The sequence below is a fragment of the Oncorhynchus gorbuscha genome, linkage group LG17 (genome assembly GCF_021184085.1).
Source record: "Oncorhynchus gorbuscha isolate QuinsamMale2020 ecotype Even-year linkage group LG17, OgorEven_v1.0, whole genome shotgun sequence".
Classification (NCBI taxonomy): domain Eukaryota; kingdom Metazoa; phylum Chordata; class Actinopteri; order Salmoniformes; family Salmonidae; genus Oncorhynchus; species Oncorhynchus gorbuscha.
Genome location: NC_060189.1, coordinates 56,411,125 through 56,426,954, shown reverse-complemented (window position 1 = coordinate 56,426,954; position 15,830 = coordinate 56,411,125). Strand labels below are relative to the sequence as shown.

Below are 15,830 nucleotides of genomic sequence, written 5' to 3'. Positions count from 1 at the left end.
TTTCTCCTACTCTCATTCTATACCCTACCTCTCTTTCCCTGCCCCGTTTCTTTCCTGCCCACCTCTATATTTCTTTCCCTCCCCCTCTATCTCTCATCCTCTCTCCCCCACCCTTCCCCTCATAGCAGCTATGCTGATGTCAGGTAAGGTATGCCCTAGCTGGGCTCACTGCACACATCACAAAGGACACACATACTACAGTAAGAGAGAGAGTGATGGCCTACAATACCTGACAGTACCAGTTTAGATGTGACACAATCTTCTCCTTCTCGATATTTTATTGTTTCCTTTTACACTTTTTTTCTTATTTCCTTTGACATGTTTTATACATTTGTCTTAATTTTTAACTCCGCATTGTTAGGAAAGGGCTCGTAAGTAAGCATTTCACGGTAAAGTGTACACCTGTTGTTTTTCGGCGCATGTGACATACAATTTGATTTGATCATTTGACATGGCTATCTAATACACGGAAAGAGGACATGTTTAGGGGCTAATTGAACAAGTAAACAAAGCAGCAGTTGTTCCACAGAAATCACAGCAGTTTCCCATGAGGCAAACAGTCTACAGATTCCTACTGTGTATCCCATTTGGAATTGAATGAGCCTAAAATAAGACTGAATAGGCTTGGGTGATAACACTCTTAACCAACCTCATGTGGCCAACTCTGCTGCCTGCTTTCTGCACAAACAGCTGCACACACACACACACACACACACACACACACACACACACACACACACACACACACACACACACACACACACACACACACACACACACACACACACACACACACACACACACACACACACACACACACACACACACACACACACACACACACACACACACACACACACACAGGTCTTCAGCTGTTAGATGTTAACTCTTCCCAGCCCTCCCAGGCACGCTCAGAGTGGAATGATATAATTATAACCCAGGAGACCTAATCCGGTTTCATAGGGATACATATATTGACTGTTTGTAAATATCATCAAATGAAGACATAATTCAATAGGAGTTCACTGTAGTTCCTCAGTTGACTGCTGAAAAAACACCTACCGACTGCCTTGTTTTTGCTTGCCTGCCTCCTCGGAGAGTGTGTGTGTCCGTGCACGTATATGTGTGTGAGAGATTTAGCCCAGCGCCTCACGCTACACACAGAAATGAAAATCGCCTTATGAGTTTTCGTTGATTTTCCCCAGCTAAAACACAGCATAAAGGGCTGTTATGGGAGAAGTATGTAGTTTGTGAGGTTTTTATGACGTTTTCAGTCCTCTTAGGCCACAAACTGTACATGCTGAGCAATTTAACCTTATTTGTTTCTGAATGAGTCATACATTTCTATTTAAAACTATAAATATTTCACAGGTAATTATCTAGAAGCTCCAAAAATGGAGTCATTCGTAAACACCAGTTTACGACTTCCTTTTAAACTTTACTGGTGTTTTTTTAGACTGACTGGTCTGGTGTCACCTCTCTGGGTGAGTATGTTTTGGGTTTGGGCTACTTTGTTGCTAGCTCAGCATTTTCTCCTGGAGGTTATTCCTCTGAGCCTATACGGAGACTGGTGTGAGTTAGCCTAGCGCCAGGGCGCTAACTTAACTTAGCACTGAGGTTAAAAAACCGCTAATGGAGGGGTTGTGTTTCGCACACAACCAAAATGGCCGACAATTATCTTTAAAGGCCGTATTCACATCTTTTGACCAGGCATATTTCTGTCCCCAAACAACTGTACTACTATAGACAGAAAAGCAGATTATAAACAGAAGCTCTTTAAAATGCATTTCACACTTTCTTTAAGACTTTACTTTACACTGTGTCCCATTTGGAGTCTGAGGCCATAGAAGGTAGGGTTCCTCAGACTTCAACAGGTGGCACACTAGTAAGCACCCAAACCCAGACCCAAACGGAAAGGCATATCATACTTTTCCTACCTTCTACGGCTCTCTTGAAGAAGACCTTGCAGCTGCCGCATGTAACAACCCCGTAGTGACATCCCGACGCCTCGTCCCCGCAAACCAGACACACTTTGGCTGTGGACGACGGGTGTCTCAGCGACGCGCTGAAACAAAAGCACACACAGAGACGACACAGTTTAGCCTTTAAAGAAGCGGAGGCCTCTGAGATGCTGTAAAACATTCACATTTTTACTACGTAAACAGTACATTAGCCGCACAATGTGGCTAACCATACGGATCCCTGCCAACTGACAGAAAAGAGACTTTGCACTTGTCAGATTTACTGCAGCTAGTTGGAAATGACGCTGACAGAAACACAGAGAAGACGTCTTTAGCAGGCTAAGAAAAACAAAGGACAGACAAGAGGCTGTGAGGGGGGGTGCGCGTGTGCGTGCGTATTCGTGCAAAATAACAGCAAGACTGTGGAGTTGATTTGGCCCAGATGACAGAGTACAGGTTAAAGTCAGAAACTGTTAGCAGATGTTACATTAGGCTGACCTAACAATATCTCCCCTTCAACTACCTATTGCTGATGTCTTAGGTCAACATTGAAACAACTGTTTCCTAAATAATGGATTCTAAGATATGAAGGCTATAGGTCTGACCTACGCCGTTGTCCACATGTGGAGAGAGATGTCAAACCAATGTCGATAGACTATCAGCCAAGTTGATAATGGGACAGCTCCCACTATGGACTGACCGGGCTGCAGAGTTCACATCCTGTTATGTCACTGAGTCTTGCGCCATAGTTAATGATTCTCCAGGTGGTAATCGGACGAGGACTTAACTTGTTATTGATGACACAGATAGGTCGAAAACTTAGTCACACACACACACACACACACACACACACACACACACACACACACACACACACACACACACACACACACACACACACACACACACACACACACACACACACACACACACACACACACACACACACACACACACACACACACACACACACACACACACACACATTTCCATGACCCCCATCCTTTATGTCCACTCTGTGTATAGTTCAGATGTGGGTGACAGACAGAGAGATAGAAAGAGAGCAGTATAGTACATGCCTGATGACATCGTTGTCTTCTATCCAACAGGGCCCTTGTGAGGTTATCCAGGTTGTTTACGTGATATGTAATGTTAATGTACTTATCGGGTCACACACAGGTATATAGGTGGATCGCTTAGTGACTGGGCTCAGGGCATTGTAGGTCACTTATGTATGCATTGATGTGATGACACATCACACAAGTTTGCTCAATCATGTTGTTCTCCATTTCTATGTTGTGAGTCATGCTATGGCTTATGGGGTCATTATGGCTTACGGGGACATTTTCTAATAATATGCCAGACGAGTTCACCTATGCCTTAGGTCAACTTAACCAGAGCGTACTGGGGTTATGCAAGAAATACTGAGTGAAGACTCAATATTGTACTGTGGAGCCAGTGTCATTGGTCAATTGGCCTGCTGTACTTAGGCAAGGTCGAAAATGAGGCTTTGATAAGATATGGCTATGCTGTTATGGTAGATAAGTTCAAATCTATACTGTAAGTTACACGCACCATAAAATACATCTCTCTGAGCACTGAGAGAGAGGAAGGGAAGGAGAGAAGTATACATTTTGCCCAAACATTTAAAAATGGACCAGGCCTGGGTGCTCCAAATAGTTTTGCTGAATCAGCAGAGATCAGATTAAATCGCTGGGTGAAACCTGACATAGTTTTCGGGGCAGGACCTCGACAGCGGCACAGTGATGTCCTGTGGAAAGGTTTGAAAGTGACCCTTTCAAGTGATGCACATGGCATCAGCCTAAATTGCGGGAGTAAACTCTGGAGCAGTCGTGAATACACTGTGCACAGTGGGTAACATATAGAAGGCTTGTTTCTCAGGGTGGGACATTCATTAATGTCAGTTATTAATGTCTACTCCAGATACTGAGTCAGCCATAACCAAAAGAGGACTATGTAGAGAGAGACGTAAAAACCAGACAGAGCACAGCGTTGTTATTGACAAGAAGCCTTCTTATTCCCAGGGCATTTGAAGTGTTTACTGTAAGTTACAGTGCTGTGGAGTAAATGTTGTACATGGTAAAAATATATGTTTAGTCTATAATACACATTTTTGCTGATTTACACAAAAATAACCTATGCACACAAATAAACACACATGCATAGAAACCCACACACACCCTACCCCCCACTGAAACAACAAAAACAAGGAGATAGGTACAAAAACAGGACACATCGTATCAAGACATTAAAAACGACCTCCCTCCAGCCCCCCTCCTTCCATCTAATTACCTCTCTCATCTCAATCAATAACACACAAGGTGATTGTCTGGTTAGCATTCTACCGACATCCTTCATCAAACGAGCTGTCTTCTCTCACAGACACACACACACACACACTCAGGCACACACACTGGCTCTAACACACACACTTCCTGCCAGGGCTTGCTGGAGGGGGTAAACCAACAGCGGCAAGCAGATACAATCAGGAGCGCTGATCTAATTCAACCTTGACCATCTACACACACATTCAATTTCTTAGCGCGATTAGAGGAGTCTCTATCGAGGTGTGTGTGTGGATCTGGCACAGGGCCTGTGTGTGTGTGTATGGGTGTGTATGTGTGGGTGGTTCTATTTATGATCAGCCTGCTAAGCAGACCTCATTTCCCACAAACCCAGTCATCTTTCCCACACCAAAATGCATTGACTGGACTCTGTAATATCAGCAAAACGATGCAGAGATGCGTGGTGAATACAGGGCCAGTAAGCCAGTTGCCTTGCCACGTCACAATAAACTCATCCACCCACCCCCACCCCCGCCCCCGCCCCCGCCTCGCTGCCGGCCGGTCCCCGACAAGGTGACTTCCCCTCCCTGGGAGGAGTTATGTAGGTCATCCCGACTCCTGCTTATGAAACAAGCAGACAGACAGCGGGCCAAGGCTGGCTGCAGTGACTGTGCACACACACACAGCTCCAACAGAACTGTAGTATAGTGAAGGAAGACAACACCCAAGCCCAGTCAGGATAGAGAACTGACACATGAAATGGCACCCTATTCCCTATGGGCTATCTCTGCATACCTGATTCTGGAATGTTTTCCACATGAACTTACCAACAATAAACATTCCGGAATATAATACTTGTTAGTTGGTATATCTTTATTTCAATAGCATATTTATACAGTACTGTTAAACCTCTATGGCAGTGGTATTCAAAGCTTTTCAGCTGGTACCCAATTTTTTTTTGCCAGAATTTCTGTGGACCTTATTTTTCCCCAATATTTTCTTGTGACCCCACCATACCTCAAATCTAATGACACAACCTTAAAATCGGTAAATTCGTTGCATTTTTCACTCTTATCAAAATGAAAAGAAACCAATAAATACATTTGCTCAATAAAATGTTATTTTTCAAATTAGCTTTCTCAAAAACATTTGTATATTTTCCCATTCAACAATCTGTACTCAATTTTTTCTAAACATTTTGGCGACCCCAACTTTGCATGGCACTGCTCTATGGAGAAACAGAGACAGTTGTCTATTTGTATGAAGAGCTCTAATGTACTTTCACCAGAATCAGCGTAACCACAGCTCTCTCCAGTAATGTCTGTTTATTGCAATGAGCTCAACCTCTTTTAATACTACAGCCAGATATTAGTGTCATCCTTCCATCTGTTCCTGGCCCAAACCGTGCCAACACCCAAATGTGCTTTATAAGGCTGCAGCAACAAACTAACACTAATAATCAGTCATTTTATATGTTTTGCCGAGTACGTGTTGATGAACAGAATCACTTCTTTGGTCTGTGGAAATGATATTCGGTGTTGTTGGTGTTGTTTTGAACAGTAAGTATGCTATCAACCGTTGCAGTTAGCATAAGTATATAACGCAACATTCAACCAGCACTCTGCGATGAATCAGAATCACAATGTCAATATCTACCAATTTTTCAGTTCAACTCCTTATACATGGACTATACCAAACATTAGGGACACCTTCCTAATATTGAGTTTCCAGCTTCAATTCATCGGGCATGGACTCTACAAGGTGTCGAAAGCGTTCCACAGGGATAATGGCCCATTTTGACTCCATTGCTTCCCACAGTTGTGTCAACTTGTCTGAATGTCCTTTGGGTGGTGGACCATTCTTGATACACGCGGGAAACTGTTGAGCATGAAAAACCCAGCAGTGTTGCCATTCTTGGCACAAACCGGTTACCTGGCACCTACTACCATACCCCATTCATAGGCACTTAAATATTTTTTGTTACCCATTCACCCTCTGAATGGCACACATACACAATCAATTGTCTCAAAGCTTAAAAATCATTATTTAAACTGTCTCCTCCCCTTCATCTACACTGATTGAAGTGGATTTAACAAGAGACATCAATAAGGGATCCTGGCTGTCACCTGACTCACCTGGTCAGACTGTGTCATGAAAAGAGCTGGTGTCCTTAACGTTTTGTATACTCAGTGTGTATGACTTACTTCGTTTATAATGAATTAATCCTAAATGATATAACTACTTTTAAAGGGTTAGTTCGGGATTTCCCCAGAGTCAGATGAAATCGTGGATACCATTTTTGTCTCTGCATCCAGTATGAAGGAAGTTAGAGGTGGTTTTGCGAACCATTAGCATAATGACTCTAAGTCTAGCTAGCATGCTAGCTGTTCCAATAGGCGACTCCCTAAAAAAAAAACACCACTTCAATGCCAAAATCCTGAACTATCCCTTTAAGAGTCCAATGTTCTACCACCACCAGACACATGCAAAAGCAGGTGATATATCTAGCCTCAAGATACATGTCTAAAAGGGAGCTCTTATTCTTTTCACTCTTGACCCCAGTCTCTTTTACATTAGACATGTACCATTGGAGACTAACTCAAGGGGACTTCCAATGCTACCAGAAGATCAAAGCCCCCCCCCCAGTCCTTTTAAAATATATTTCTATACAAAAAGTCCCAGGGAAGCATTTTCATTGTTTGTAGTCTAACTGTAATCTTCAAACAATAACACAGGCAATACAATAGCAGTTTATTTCATCGCACAAATCTCTAGTCAGAACAACTTGAGCAAACAACCTTTATTTCTCGCCCTGCCTCGCTCCATATGAATCCGTAAAATATCTATGGGATTGATTTCCCCCCTCAATATCTCACTAGAGACTCTATTTTGTCTCAGGGGACTATATGATAATGGGAAAACTAGATAATGCCTGGAGTTGTGATTGTGGGTGTGAAGCCAGAAAAGAGCTACTCACTGACTGTGCGGCGAATGCGTTATTGGGCAACAACAGGACAGATGTTGGAGCTCAAACTAGACACCGGGCTAATTTGGATGTCACACAAGGATAACACTGAGAATACTCAGAATGCTTCAAATATCTGGACACTTTCTCAGCTGTGTAAGGAATGCTTGGTCAGAATGAGTTAAGTTAGTGAAGATGGGTGATTTAGGTAAAGTTAATGGTGGTGGTATTAGGGGGAAAGGCAGGGATGCAGCCTCATAGAAGGATACTATTGGAGATTGTTTATCTCTATGGATGATAAACAGCCTATTGGATATCCTACAATAATTGTCTGTCGATACAGATTAGTTTTTTTCCATATGTATTTTATTTATTCACTACAAATCTGTCTTAGTGTGTCAGTTGCCTCTGTATTTTGCCCGGCTAGAGAGAGAAAGAGTTGGTTTGTTTTTAGCTCAAGACTGTCAGTTAGCCTCCAAGACCAGAACACAGGTCAGGAAAGGAGAGTGCCCTTGGGGTCAGATGAACGCTGAAATGAGGTCGGATTTTGGAATGGTTACCGTGGAAACTGAACAGAAAATAACAAGGTTTCTGCCGTCATTGACAAAGTAATGGGAGGCATTCTCAGAAGGTTACTCGTGTAAACGCATTACGTGGGTGATGTTAGATGTCATCGCTGTGACCATGAAGGCAGAACCCATGTCAGGGAATCAAACCCGTTGACCCGATAAGTACATTAACATTACATATCACGTAAACAACCTGGATAACCTCACAAGGGCCCTGTTGGATAGAAGACAACAATGTCATCAGGCATGTACTATACTGCTCTCTTTCTATCTCTCTGTCTGTCACCCACATCTGAACTATACACAGAGTGGACATAAAGGATGGGGGTCATGGAAATGTGTGTGTGTGTGTGTGTGTGTGTGTGTGTGTGTGTGTGTGTGTGTGTGTGTGTGTGTGTGTGTGTGTGTGTGTGTGTGTGTGTGTGTGTGTGTGTGTGTGTGTGTGTGTGTGTGTGTGTGTGTGTGTGTGTGTGTGTGTGTGTGTCTGTGTCTGTGTCTGTGTCTGTGTCTGTGTGTGTGTGTGTGTGTGTATTTAAAATGTTAATGTCACGAGCAAGTACAGTGAAATGCCTTTCTTGCAAACTCCAAACCCAACAAAGCAGTAATCAATATCAATGTAGCACTAAAAAAAACACAAGGTAGATCAAAAACACACGAGAAATAATAAGAAGAAATAAGAAACTACATGCAGAGTCAGTTCCAATACCATATTTACAATGTGCAGGGATACTGGAGTGATAGAGGTACAGTAGATATGTATATGGGTAAGGTGACTAGGCGCGTGTGTGTGTTTGTGTAGGCTTACCTTGGGTACATAGACAGCGATATAGTCGCTGACTAATTCCACTTAGCTATACTGTATTACAGGGGTCAGACAAGAGCCATAGCCTCACTGAACCCACAGTCTTGAAAGAGAAGTACCCTTGACTTGTGCAAACAATAGCGCTACAGTACAGTGACCCGCTATGGTCTAGAGTACACTATTTATATAATCCACACCTCGAAATGTAGAAAAAGATTATGTAAAACAAACAGAGAGGGATAGAGAACGGATAAAACGAGTTATGTAACTTGTAGTCAGACAGCCTAAACATTAGGACACCCACTCACCACCTCCCAACGAGACACAGAGGTCTATTGAGGTGGAATTAGAGACTGTTGTTAGGGAGCTACTTTACTTCAGCCTCTGTGAAGGTGACCCTAGCATAAGGCCTGTTTGGAGAGTACCTGAGCACACAGAAATCTGATATGTGTATCCCTACGCCAGAACGACAGATTTGTACCTTGTTAGCTCGGGGATTTGAACTTGCAACCTTCCGGTGACTAGCCCAACGCTCTAACCACTAGGCTACCCTGCTGCCCCTGACTGTCATTTCTCTTTGCTTAATTGAGCTGTCTTTTACCAAATAGGGCTATTTCTATATACCACCCCTACCTTGTCACAACACAAATGATTGGCTCAAATGCATTAAGAAGGAAAGCAATTCCACAAATTAACATTTAAGAAGGCACACCTGTTCATTGAAATACATTCCAATCTAAAATATAAATATTTGTTTAACACTTTTTTGGTTACTACATGATTCCATATGTGTTATTTCATAGTTCTGATGTCTTCACTATTATTCTACAATGTAGAGAATAGTACAAATAAATAAAAACCCTTGAATGAGTAGGTGTTCTAAAACTTTTGACTGGTAGTGTGCAATGTGGGGCATATCTGGGATTCTGGGTATTTCATCCCAATGTATTTTTTCTTGCGCAACAGAACATGAATTGACTGTCCGATTGTATCTGGGCTGTGATTTCATTCCTTATTGTATCTTATCTGTTTTTGTGCTGTCTGCTCACCGCATAAACTGTCCCTGACCCACCTGATAACAACAACAGATCTACATTCTCTCTCTCTATCTCTCATAAGAGAACGAGAGAGAGCCTGGAGAGGAGGAGGAGGAAACATTTTAGACTAGGCATGCAGAATTCTGCAAAACTATCCTCTGTGTACAACGTAGAACACCAAATAATGCATGCAGAGCAGAATTAGGCCGATACCCGCGAATGATCAAAATCCAGAAAAGAGACGTTAAATTCCACAACCACCTAAAAGGAAGCAATTCCCAAACCTTCCATAACAAAGCCATCACCTAAGGAGAAATAAACCTGGAGGAGAGCCCCCTAAGCAAGCTGGTTCTGTTCACAAACACAAACACACCCAGAGCCCCAGGATAGCAACACAATTAGACCCAACCAAATCATGAGAAAACAAAAAGATAATTACTTGAAGCATTGAAAATAATTTACCAATAAAACTGAGCAAACTAGAATGCTATTTGGCCCTAAACAGAGAGTACACAGTGGCAGAATACCTGATCACTGTAACTGACCCAAAATGAAGGAAATCTTTGACTATGTACAGACTCAGTGAGCATAGCCTTGCTATTGAGAAAGGCAATCGTAGGCAGACATGGCTCTCAAGAGAAGACAGGCTATGTGCTCACTGCCCACACAATGAGGTGGAAACTGAGATGCACTTCCTAAACTCCTGTCAAATGTATGACCATATTAGAGACATATTTCCCTCAGATTACACAGACCCACAAAGAATTTGAAAACAAATCCAATTTTGATAGACTCCCATATCTACTGGGTGAAATACCACAGTGTGCATCACAGCAACATGATTTGTGACGTGTTGCCACAAGAAAAGGGCGACCAGTGAAGAACAAACACCATTGTAAATACAACCTATATTTATGTTTATTTATTTTCCCTTTCGTACTTTAACAATTTGCACATCATTACGACATTGTATATATACACTGTACATAATATGACATTTAAAATGTATTTATTATTTTGGAACTTTTGTAAGTGTAATGTTTACTGTAAAAAAATGTATTGTTTATTACACTTTTGTTTATCTATTTCACTTGCTTTGGCAAAGTAAACGTACATTTCCCATGCCAATAAAGCCCTTAAATAAAATTAAAATAAAAAAATAAAATATTGAAAAAAAGAGAAAATATTTAGAGAGAGAGAGAGAGAGAGAGAGAGAGAGAGAGAGAGAGAGAGAGAGAGAGAGAGAGAGAGAGAGAGAGAGAGAGAGAGAGAGAGAGAGAGAGAGAGAGAGAGAGAGAGAGAGAGAGAGAGAGAGAGAGAGAGAGAGAGAGACTGCCATTGAGGCAGCCTACATTATAAGGGCTCCCTCTGTACTGTAGGTGAAAGATGCATGCAATCATGCGATCTATGTACATACATACTGTACATTATATCTCAACTCACCCCCGCCTTAATTGCTAGCAAAACAGCCCAACCAGATCCACAGGTCTAACTGCACCTCGCCTAGTGTATCTCCTGAAATATAGCTGAGAATAGCCCGTTTTATGGCAAGTTAAAGGGATAATTCAGGATGTTGGCAATGAGGCCCTTTATCTAATTCCCCAGATGTGGATACCCTTTTTATGTCTCTGTGTCCATAGCGTTAACATAATGAATGCAAGTCTATGAGTATGCTAGTATTTCACAACACAGTATCCCATTCCCGACCGAGAACTTTGACCTTTACCTTAAATAACCTAGAATACCAGCTGAAAGGTTAGTAGAGACATAGAGATGTCCTGGTATAACCCTCCTTTAAGCTAGAACCTTGACATCTAGTGATTAAAACTAAGCCTGAGGACAAAGTAATCCATTATGCAACTTAAATTTAGCCTCCATCACTCACTGTCACACCTATAGGCCTTGGTCAAATGTAGTGCACTATATATGGTATAATATGGGGTGCCATTACAGATGCAGCACTGACTGTAACTAATTGCCTGAGATAATGAAACCATCTAAGAATGTTCGTGTGAATCTCCACGGCGATGTGAGTGACAGGCTGTTATTATCTCAGTGGGAAGGAACTAACTCCTGGCTGGAAACTCCCATAATTCCCGGTTGTCAACATCAGAGAGTCCAGAGAGACAGAAGTAGTAATAAAATCCATAGGCCTCAGTCATGTGATACGGCTTTGAATGAGCTGCTGTCTAACCACACAAACTATGCCTCTGTACTACACTCGTAGAAAAAAGGTGCCAAGTGGAATAATATAGGGTTCTTTGGTTTGTCCCATTATAGGAACCCTTTTTGGTGCCAGGTAGAACCCTTTGCAGGGGGTTTTCATAGAACCACTTGTAAATGGTTCTACTATTTTACCGGTGACTACCTAATTTTTACATGAGGTGATTACCTCATGAAGCTGGTTGAGAGAATGACAAGAGTGTGCAAAGCTGTCATCAAGGCAAAGGGCTACTTTGAAGAATCTCAAATTTAAAATATATTTTGATTTTCAGTGGTGTAAAGTACTTAAATAAAAATACTACTACTTAAGAAGTTTTTTGGGTATCTGTAATTTACTTTACTATTTATATTTTGGGCTACTTTTACTTCACTACATTCCGAAATAAAATCATGTGCATTTTCCCTGACACCCAAAAGTACTTGTTACATTTTGACAGGACATCCCTGGTCCTCTCTACTGCCTCTGATCTGGTGGACTCACTAAATACAAATGCTTTGTCTGTAAATTAATGTCAGAGTGTTGTAGTGTGCCCCTGGCTATCCGTAAGTTTGAAATAAAAAAACAACTCAAATAAAAAATTGCTGTCTAGTTTGCATAATATAAGGACTTAGAATACTTTCCTTTTACATTTGATACTTAAGTACATTTAAAACCAAATACTTTTAGACTTTTACACAAGTAGTATTTTACTTTTATTTGAGTCATTTTCTATTAAGGTATCTTTGCTTTTACTCAAGTATGACTTTTGAGTACTTTTCCATCAATGTTGATTTGTAGAACACTTACAACAATTTGAACTTTTAATCACCTGCTACCTGCATTCAGAATGACTGCCAGGATAGGCAAGACTGAGTAATGAGACTCCCTAAATCATCTAAACTGGAACAACCATCTCAGTAACGGGTGCAATAAGTCCAACTACTAATAGATTGGATTTTTAGGTAGAACCTTTTTCCAAATAGGGTTCATCAGATTCAAATGGTTCTTGGTAGACATCTTTGCTGTTGTTTTGCAACTGAATTATCTACTAGGCCGATAATGAGTAATGACTGATTCCGGTTGTGCCAGCTATGTATCTGACCAGAGAAAACCTCTTGATCAACAGTCCAAGGATGCATCCCAAATTGCACCATTACCCAATTCCCTACATTGCACTACTTTTGACCAAAGCTCTATGGGCCCTGCCGTTTGGGACGCAACCCAAGTCTGAACCACTTTGATCTGGAGCTGAGAAAATATCTGTATTGACTCGAAGAATCAAGGCCTCACAAGTCCAGTACAGCTCTCTGATCAGTTAATGAACCTCATTGTTTCTGTTTTTAGCTGCAAACTTCCAGGAACGTTGTGCTGGAAGCAGCCAGAAAATTCCCAGTAATGGGCCTACACAGTCGGCAACCAGCTGGCAAGGCGACTTGTTGAGAAATAAACTTACTGGGCATAGGATTGATTTCCCAGGCCATGGGAAATTGTGAGATACCCCAAACAAGAAGCCTTGTCATAAACACAATGAGCTTTAACAACAGAACAGAACATGAAATAAACAGCACCACGCGATGACTTTGATCGTATTTCCCCCCTCAAAATAAAACCTGTACAATAGCAAGGAAAACAAGAGAACGAGTTGGCGTTAGGCGTTAAATCTAATCAAACTGAAGAAAGAGCCCTGTTTTCAGCACCTTTGGGGTAACCCGGCACACTATTTACACTAATCTAGCTTAGTGGCGTAGCCCATAGACATAAACAGAACCTGCTGCGTCAAAGCTGCACTGCTAAATCCTGTTTCTCTAAGGCAACAAATCCTCTGCTTTCGTTGACACAGTTGAACTTGTGACCCTTGCCACCCTTAGCGTTTAACCTCCTACCCCCCGCCCTACCACGGTTCTCTACAGCTCCGATACCAGGCCTTGTCTGTTCGGCCCCAACAGGCCAAGCCAGGGTATGGACCAAAACACAGTCAGTTTAGAGTAGCTATGACAAACAGGAATAGCAAATCTCTAAAGTGCAAGATTATCTTGTGAGGGTCAGGCCCTAGCCCTGACCTGAGCCATGCACCTCGACCCAGGCTAACAGCTCTCTCTCTCTCTCTCTCCCTCCTCCCTCTCTATTGTACTTTGCAGCAACAGTTATTTCACACTTTAACGACACAAAGCCCATGCTTTGTGTCGCATCACAGAGTACAGTAGTATTGGGCCAGTAAGATGGATTGTGCACATGTAGGGAGAAAGTGTAGAGACTCAAGTTTGTGGAGAGGTCATGACCTGAGCATGCATAAATGTAAAGAGTAGGACTCTAGAAGCGCAGCTAAAAACAGATGTTGATCTAGGGCATGCAAGTAAACTATGTACCATTATTTATTTAACCTTTATTTAACTGGGCAAGTCAGTTAAGGACAAATTCTTATTTATAATGACGGCCTGCCATGGACAACGCTGAGCCGATTGTGCGCCGCCCCATGAGACTCCCAATCACAGCTGGTTGTGATACAGCCTGGAATCAAACCAGGGTCTGTAGTGACACCTCTAGCACTGAGATGCAGTGCCTTAGACCGCTGCACCACTTGGGAGTCCCCTAAAGAAATGATGTTTTAATACTATACGGCGTGTCCCATGTGTTCCACTGCTTCATGCCATAGTCACGTGACTACAGTAAACCCAGTAGCCAGCCTCCCTTATGAATTCCATCTGTACAATGACCCCTATCCTCCTCTTGAGCTTTGAAGATTGCATCTAGACTGTGTGTTTACTCTACAGCACAATAAACAATGAGCAGCCAAACTCAGGCCCAGACTGCTCCTCCTCCTGCTTGTCAGACAGCCAACTTGACCAATCGCAGTATCTTAATGAGTTAAATGTGAGAGTATGAGAGTCCCTGCAGTTCAATATCAACATTATAGCTACAGTAGCCAGATGTCCGCATACAAGTGAAAATCACTCAGCATTGACACAAAGACAAACACAGTGTTCCCCCTACATTCATTTAACTTGAACAACTAAACCAGATATACAGTATGTAGAAAAGATAATGGCGCTATTATGAGATCATCTTTGAGAACTAACAACCACAAATTAAAACTAAACATTCAGGAAGAATGTAAAATTCCAAAAATGTATGGGGCATGGGGCCCCCATTGTTATTATGTTTTGGTTTTCACTCAGCCCCATGGAAAAATGTGTAGATTCAAGGAAATTAGCTTTAAACTGATTTTTTTCTCTCATCCCCATGATGGAAATGAGTCTTAAGGAGGAGCCCCCCCCCCCCCACACACACACACACACACACACGCTACGATAAAATCTGTGGGTAGGCTTCAGTCATGCTGTTGATACACAACTATTTAATAGGACTAGTCTTTCTTTAACATAGCCCACTTTGTGTATTGAATTTAATTTAATTGTGCATTAGTACGTTAATGGTTAAAACACATAGTCAAGCTTGGCATAACATTGTAATCTGCAGAAACGTATTCAAAGAATGACCTTCATCGTAGCATGAGGATATTTAGAAAAAATGTCTGTGGGTGTTAGCTGGGCACAAAAAGCAGTAATGTAGGTAGGCTATCAATCAATCAATCAATCAAATGTATTTATAAAGCCCTTTTTACATCAGCAGATGTCACAAAGTGCTTATACAGAAACCCAGCCTAAAACCGCAAAGAGCAAGCAATGCAGATGGAGAAGCTCGGCTACACTAGCAGTGACGTGTTGCAAGCAACCATAGACGTTAGCATAGCTGTCACATGCAATATCCATCACCAACCACCAGTCAGTGAATTCTAAATAAAAGATTGAATAGGTTTTGGAAGGAGACTGGTTGAGAGATGTCTTATGCAATGGGGATATAGCTTACTTCTAATGTACTGTAATATGTACACGATATACAGTACATATACTGTATGTATACTCCTACAGTATAGTACTATGCTTCAAAATATTGAGTGTGTGGGTGTAGGTCTGTAGCCTAATTCTC

The 15,830-nt window shown here is 41.9% G+C and overlaps 1 protein-coding gene across 4 annotated transcripts in view; it reads right to left on the bottom strand.

The window, feature by feature from the left end:
- LOC124001783 (mineralocorticoid receptor-like) overlaps positions 1-15,830 on the bottom strand; it is a 99,310-nt gene that overhangs the window by 40,625 nt on the left and 42,855 nt on the right. For 3 of the 4 annotated variants that reach the window (XM_046308844.1, XM_046308843.1, XM_046308845.1), the window contains exon 3: positions 1,929-2,065. In XM_046308844.1, coding sequence (XP_046164800.1) covers positions 1,929-2,065 — 137 coding nt within the window. The remainder of the gene's footprint in view (positions 1-1,928; positions 2,066-15,830) is intronic. The other variant, XM_046308846.1, reaches the window with a different exon arrangement.